The sequence below is a fragment of the Plasmodium cynomolgi genome, chromosome 8 (genome assembly GCF_000321355.1).
Source record: "Plasmodium cynomolgi strain B DNA, chromosome 8, whole genome shotgun sequence".
Classification (NCBI taxonomy): Eukaryota; Apicomplexa; class Aconoidasida; order Haemosporida; family Plasmodiidae; genus Plasmodium; species Plasmodium cynomolgi.
This window is the reverse complement of record NC_020401.1, coordinates 82,501-90,130: the sequence shown is the minus strand read 5'-3', so window position 1 is coordinate 90,130 and position 7,630 is coordinate 82,501. Positions and strand designations below refer to the sequence as shown.

Here is a 7,630-nt window from a genome sequence, read left to right as displayed (position 1 = left end):
ATATATATAACATTTGTCTAACAAGCTTTACATTTAATTTAATTGTAAAAATGACTACATATTAATTAATTCTAATTCATAGTAAATCAGAATTTATTTAATTGTGTCTACTTTTTGAATTAATGTACACAAAGCGAAACTTTTTAAAACAATTTTCACCTATTATAATGCTACGCGCATGTAAACAACGTATTAATAAAAGGTTGTGCACAAGCGGGGGCTGTGTGCGTGTAATATGTTGTACCCATAACATATTTGCAACTTAATGCTAACTCGAGCGGGTCTTAAAAAATTTCAAATAAATGTATATTCATTTAAGAAAAAATGTTATTATTAAGAGTACCGCAGTGTTTCTTCAAGGACGAACTACTTCTTTGTTTCATTTTTTTTATCGAATTTCATATTCCCCACTTTATACATTGCAAAGGAAAAGTTACATTTAAAAGAATCAATTTGTTTTGAGGAAGTCTGTGCAAGGTATGTTCGCAGTGTAGCATAATTAAAAGGATAGGAATTTAGAAGAGCGCACGTTACGCAAAACTTGCAGTTAAGGGTAATACATTTTAACAATATCCTATCTAAAAAGACTCCGCAATTCGTGTGATATAAACCGCATACTGAGCCACTGAACGTTTATAAAAAATTGACATGTCAACTTGGTAAAGGAGCGCAATTCTAATGCCACATCAGATATGTTAGCATGGATGCAGTTACCGCGAACTGAAGAGTGTGTATTCCCGCATGGCCATTTGGACGGTACTAATTTTTTTTCGAGCGCTTATGTGCATATATATATAATGCATACATACATATACACACTTTCGAGCGAAGCCTCTTGACGCGCAAATAAAAACAATAGTAGCAAATAAAGCTTTATTTTTTCTTTTATGAACACGTGATTACTAGTGCACACTTATCCCCTAGTCCGTAATTTTTGCATATAACTGTGAAGTATTTTAGAAGACGACAAAGGTGCTTTTTGCCCACTTCTGTAATTGCGGTGAATGCGAGAGTAAGCAGCGATCGAAGGTTACTTCAACCGGGCGAAAAGGCATTATACACTTCGGAGAGCGAAGATGGTGGGCGAAAATATTTGAAAGGTCCCCAAAAATATGGGATTAATTTCGAGATAGTCATTATGTGAACAGAGTTATAAATTAAGAAGAACAAGACACAACACCTTAGCATTAAAAGGAACAGAGCTGCAAAAAAAGAAAAAAAGGAGACGACGAAATATAAGATGTATGAATCTGCATAAGAACGCATACATAGAGTTCTACCATATGAGAAAAAAAATTAAATAACAAAGCGGAACAAACACTATTATTTCATGTGCAAATATAGAAAAGCTATCAGCATATTAATATGCACGAATTGGAAAAAACTCTTTTGATCAAATGAACATTTTTTGAAGGAACAGTGTAACAATTCGCACTCAATGGAGATCACTATGAACACGATTCTTTACATTACTAAGCGTGTCAATAAATGAAATTGAAAATGGATGCATTTACGGATCATAAATACGAAGGAGAAAAGGTTTGTTTGCAAAGGTCTATGTGCGTAAAAATAAACGCACAGATTAAGAAAAATAAAATTATCCTTTCCAAAAAAAAGGTATTTCCTTTTTTACCTTTTTTGTCATTCTTCACAGAAATAGTTTTTCACAAATTTGTTAAATTGGTTAATAGCATTTTTTTGAAACGAACACATTCGATAAAATGAGGTACATCGCGCACATATGTTCAAACTATATAGGAATGTGTGTTGCACATTCGGATATGATATTTATTTAAAACGCGGCCGTAACTACACATGTTAGGAAAAAAGAAAAGACAATGCTTCGACATGGCGAAGAACCGATTTTATCCATCTAACGCATATGCACATATAGTATATATATATATATATATATTTATATAGATGATGCACAATGTACTTTCTTTCACTAACCCACTTCAGCCCCTTCGTGTCATAAAATAACACTGAAAAAAAGGTAATTCAAATATTTCTACTCTGAAATTTTGCTTTAATTGGAAGGATAATTTACGACGTCGAAAAAAATGTTTTATCTGGACATAATAGAATATTAAAATGATATAATACATTTTTGTTTTTTTTACTTTATTCCATATATTATTATACCCCAGAGTGTGGATAAAAATTATCAAGTAAAATAAAAATGCGATATTTCTGATGGAATTTAAAAATTGGCATTATTATTTTAACCCAAGTGCGTTATGAATGACAATAGATAAAATAAATAAAAAAATCTTCACATGATATTTTTTTTAAAACTTCTTCCTCCCCATTAGAAAATATTTAGAAGTAAAAAAATAAATTACGAACTTTTTTCAATAGAAGAAGAAAAAAAAAGAAAAAAAAGCAATTGTGAAAAAAAGAAAAAAAAATAAGTATAAAAGATTTTTTCACATTTTTATTAGCCATAATTCCATAATCCATTTTACATTTTCAGTGTTTAATCTATTAGGCAATGTACACTTTTTTTGCGTTAATCATTGCATAAGCGACTATAACTATGATGACACAATTTTCACCGCAATTGAATTGTTTCTTTTAACAGACTTTGCGTTAATTTGATTTTATTAATTTTTTTAATGTTTAGCTTCACTTTTTTTTCATGCAAAAGTTAATCATGGAATTATTTGCCATTCCGGAAAAAATATAAATGCGCCAATTTTGTTTTTTATAAATTTTTATTTGGAATATTTTTTTTTTTTTTTTTTAAATTGTATGCAAAATATTTTTTAAAATTATATCCATATATATTTTATATGTCAATATTTGCATGTTATAATTTTATTTAGTAATATTATTTCATATGCAAAAAATGAATGCTTTGGCAATTTCGTAGCATTTTATTCAAAAGTTACGAAAATAATTTTTTTGCCGAAAAAAACGTTCTTTTTTCTTTACCTTTTTGTTAAGATAAAGAGAACTCATAGTAAAAATGATTTATTTACGACGTTAAATTTATCCATTTTAATTTTTTTTTATGGCTTCAATAAAAATAATACGTTATATATATACTGCATTTCAATACTTTACAGTATAAAACGTGTAGAAGTAGAAAGAAACTTAATTCATTATTTGTATTTTTTCTATTATTATATTGCTTTTTGGTGATATATGATTAAACGATAGGAAGGGGATTTATTTTGCGAATCGTTCAGCTGTACAGTTTATATTGCTATTTTTTTTTTTTTCGTGAAGCATATGTATTGTATTGATGTCGCAATAAGTAATATATGGTTGAAACGCTTGCCTTTTTTATGATTAAAGTAATCGTGTCAATTTTTAATTACCTTTAAAATAGTTTATTATTTATGCCTCCAAATAAGTTATATTTACAAACGAGATAACGCGGAAGCGACGATCGCTTTGCGCATTTTTTCATTGTATTATTAAGCCATACATATAATAATAATTTTGCGTGAGCATTTTTTTTTGAGAAAAATTTTCTCGAGTGATATATGTAAGAAGTACTTTTTTGGTAGTTATTAATTATTCCTTTAGCACATTTGTCAATTTTTTAAACTGCATAATCGTTTTAGAATGTGCTTTTAGTTTTAGACAAAAATTGAAAATGATTAAAAATAATAATGACTGCATCAATTTATCGCACCCTATGAGCATCATACGAATACACTTAAGAGATTTACCCTTACAATTATGAATGTCTCAAAGAAGCCTTACACAAAAGAAAACTTGTTTTTCTATGGTTTAAAAATGTTCTTATATTAACGCTGTGCTTTTGGACATGTCAATATTATAAGAATGTAATTTATACATTAGAATCCTATTTTTTTGCAGCAAGTGATCTTAATGTATATGTAAATGTTTGTCTAAATCATAGCGTAGAAATAGATATCTGAATAAAGAAATGTTTTCCCCCCCTTTTCACCCTTTTTAGTCTATCTGTGATAAACACTTGGGCAGGAAAAGAAGTGCAGAGAGTTCAAGAGAACCGAGCAATAGCAGAATATTACAATCATTTGACGATATTCATGGCACACTAGTTTTGGGATTAAACGAATCTACAGAAAATAAAAATGGAAATTTCGATTTAGGGCATAAATCAGTGCCTGGTGATAATTCCAAGTTGGAAGGTAAGAAAGGGAAATGTGAAAAAAGTGAATTAGAAAAAAAAATAGAGAGTTCCGACAAATCCAATGTACTACGCGTAATTGGTGATATTAACAGTGCGAAGTTAGAGCAAACGATTGTGAACAGTGAAAAATCTAAATTGGCAGTTAAGCCCAAGAGTTGTAAAAATTGTGATTTGGCGCAAAGTTGTAGAAAAGGTAATAATACACCTAGCACACATTTTACCAGGGGAAGTAGAATCTTAGCTCACTATGAAATGAACTATGAACCACATGTTCCAGGAGGAAGTAAACATGTACCGCCTTATAATAATAAATATCATGAGCAGCATATCGGAGCAGGTAATAGTGGAGCTGCGTATCCAAATAATTATGGGTCCAACTTTGTAGTACATAGAAATGATCCAGGTCATGGAGCACCCTACGATAATCAATTTAATGGCGTGATGAAAATATTATCAGATTGTAAAGAGACATGTGAATCACAGTTCGAGGGAGTAAAAAAGTTTTTTACTGATTATACACCCTTGAGCGAGTTTCCCTTCCTTGGGATGAAAAAAATTATATCAGATTGCAAAGATTTGGGGGAGTTTCCCATCCTTGGAGTGAAAAAAATTATATCAGATTGCAAAGATTTGGGGGAATTGCCAATCCTTGGAATGAAAAAATTTTATCAGATTGTAAGGAAGTTTGTGAATCTCAGATTACCGGTGTGAAACAGTTTTTATCAGATTGTAAGGACAATTACGATTCTCGATTTGTTGAAGATGGAAGAAACCACCCTCATTACAATAGCTACTACGGAAATCAGTACAGAGAAAGGGGTCGAAATCAACTACCTTACAATGACTATTATGCAGAACACCATACAAGAGGAAGGGGAGGAAGAAATGAACCACATTATAGTTATAAATACCAATATCAGAATGCAGGAGATGGATCGAATCAGTCAAGTTACCATGACTATTATACAGAACACTATGGAAACGTAAGGGGAAGTGCACCCCATTATAATAAACACTACGATTCGCAGTATGGTGAGGGGAATATAAACCAATCTAATTATGATAACTATTACGATGAACATCATTACTCAGGAGGAAGTGCACCCATTTATAATGAAAAGTATGATTCTCAGTATGGGGAAGGAAATACCAACCAATCCAATTACAATGCCTATTACAATGAACATCACTATTCAGGAGAGAATGCACCCCAATATAATAGCTACGAATCGCAGTATGCAGGTGGAAATGACAACCATCCCAATAATAGTGGCTATTACGAAGCATCGTATGCTGGTGAAGGGGCAAATACAACAGATTATAACGACACTGCTGGGTTGGACTATGTACAGTCGGAACAAAGCACATCTGGATATACTCAGAATTATGGCCCTAAACAGGGAGAGCTACAAAATTACATGTATGGTGGTGGGCATAATTATGGGCCTCAGCAGAGAGAGCCACAAAATTACACGTATGGTGGTGGGCATAATTATGGTCCTCAACAGGGAGAGCCACAAAGTAACGCTTCTTACGAGGTAAAGAACATTGAACCTGAAACGAAGTTGTTGAAAAAGGAAATGCCAAGTGTTGCAGATTCCGCTAAAAAGGAAATGCCCGATTTAAGTGCAGAAAAAGAGGTGCCAGAAAATAAAAAGGATTTACAGCCAGAACTGGTACGAGAAGAAAATAAATTAGATGACAAAAAAAGTAACACCTCATCGATAGTATCACCTAATATTCCGACGTTACATCATAGGGGCAATTCCGAGTCAAGAATTGCTGCAGAGAAAAAACCTATGCCAAACCCTAGAATGAACATCCATTCGGGGAACACTGCAATAAGAAAAGATATATCTGGGGGTAAATCGGTTCAAGAAGGGGAAAGTGCAAAATCGGATAGTAGAGGCACTCACGATTTGCATAGTTCTATATTAAAAAAAAATACGTCTGACACTAAACTGAATGTTGAAACCAAAACGGATAAAACTGAACATGCGACAAGCGGAAGTAAGGAGAAGCTCCATTTGTCAAACATGTCAATAAAAAAAAGCCCAGAGGAGAGCAAACAGCATTTTGACTCCAAAATATATAAGCTAGAAAATAAAACGACGGGACAAAGGGAAAATTCTCCAATGCCCAATGCAGGGCTGAAAAAAAAACCTTCTGATGGTAAACTACATCTTGATTCCAAAACGGATAAAACGGACAATGCGAAAACTGGAAGTAAGGAAAAGTTGCAGGTACAAAATACAGGAATTAAAAAAAATACATCAGACACTAAACTGAATGCTGATGCGAAAAATGATAAACACGATAGCACGAAAAAGGGAAGCAAAGAGAAACCACCTGAGATCACAGAAGTGAAAAAAAATTCATTAGACGGTAAGATCAATTCTGAGGAAAAAACTTATAAATCAGAAAGCAAGACTGCAGGAAATGAAGAAAATTCGTCAGTGCATAGTGCATTATTAAAAAAGAACACATCGCATTATAAAAAACATGGTGAATCGAAGGAAGCAGAATTAAAACATAGTTCAAGTGATAAAAAAATGGATGGGTCTAAGAGTGAACAATTGGAAAGTGATGTAACAGGTAGTAAAACTGTGGAGAGTGGTTCAGATGAGAGTTTGAATAATCCGCATGAAAGTACGACGGAGAAAAAATCGAAAAAAAAAAACACTCGTTTAGAGAATTGGCACATAAAATGAAAATAAAGAAGCATAAATCAAAGTAGTGTAATGGGTATACAATATTAGATAAGGCACAAGAATCTGTTATAATTATGTGTAACCAAATTGCTAGCATTTGAGGTTATACTAATGGCACACGTGCTCTTTTATGCTCAATGTTGATACGTCTACTGTTGTATAAATTCACGCATAAGTGGGAAAATATAAAAATTGCAGTTATGAGGCTAAGCAGGGAGAAATGTTAAAAAGGCAATTTAAATGAAATATAAATACGAATAACATCATAAGTACTACCAGCTTCAGATACATTCATGCGATTTTCCGCGTTTTGTGGTGCCTCGTTTGTATATACAACACATCGGTACTAAACGCCGCAAATGTGTGCCTAGCGTATATTTTAATTCATGTACCTTTTTTTTTTTTTATGTTGGATTTTCAAATAGTTTTTTAACATAATTTAGTACTATGTCTTTATATATTGTTTTTGTTTTTGTTTTTTTTTACACAGCTGATTCAGTCCCAATTTTGTAATTAATGCCCCCACATTGTGGGAAATTACATAGAAAGCCAAATATGTATGTATGTACATATTTATGTCTGCAACATATGTGCTATTTTGTATTAACCGTCGAATGCACAAGTTATATATTTGCACTGAATTTATATGACGTTGTACATTCTTGATTTCGGTAAAACATATATTTTGAATACTGCTTTTATTTTTAGGGTTTAGGGTTTAGGTTTAGGGTTTAGGTTTAGGTTTAGGTTTAGGTTTAGGTTTAGGTTTAGGTTTAGGTTTAGGGTT

The 7,630-nt window shown here is 32.2% G+C and overlaps 1 protein-coding gene across 1 annotated transcript; it reads left to right on the top strand.

Annotated features, from left to right (window-relative positions):
- Positions 1–3,697: 3,697 nt before the first annotated feature.
- PCYB_081090 (hypothetical protein) lies at positions 3,698–6,843 on the top strand (the record flags this gene model as incomplete). The annotated part of the gene is made up of 4 exons (XM_004221847.1): positions 3,698–3,742; positions 3,935–4,624; positions 4,895–5,080; positions 5,161–6,843. 4 exons carry the CDS (start codon positions 3,698–3,700, stop codon positions 6,841–6,843), a joined length of 2,604 nt encoding a protein of 867 aa, XP_004221895.1.
- Between the last annotated feature and the right edge of the window lie 787 nt (positions 6,844–7,630).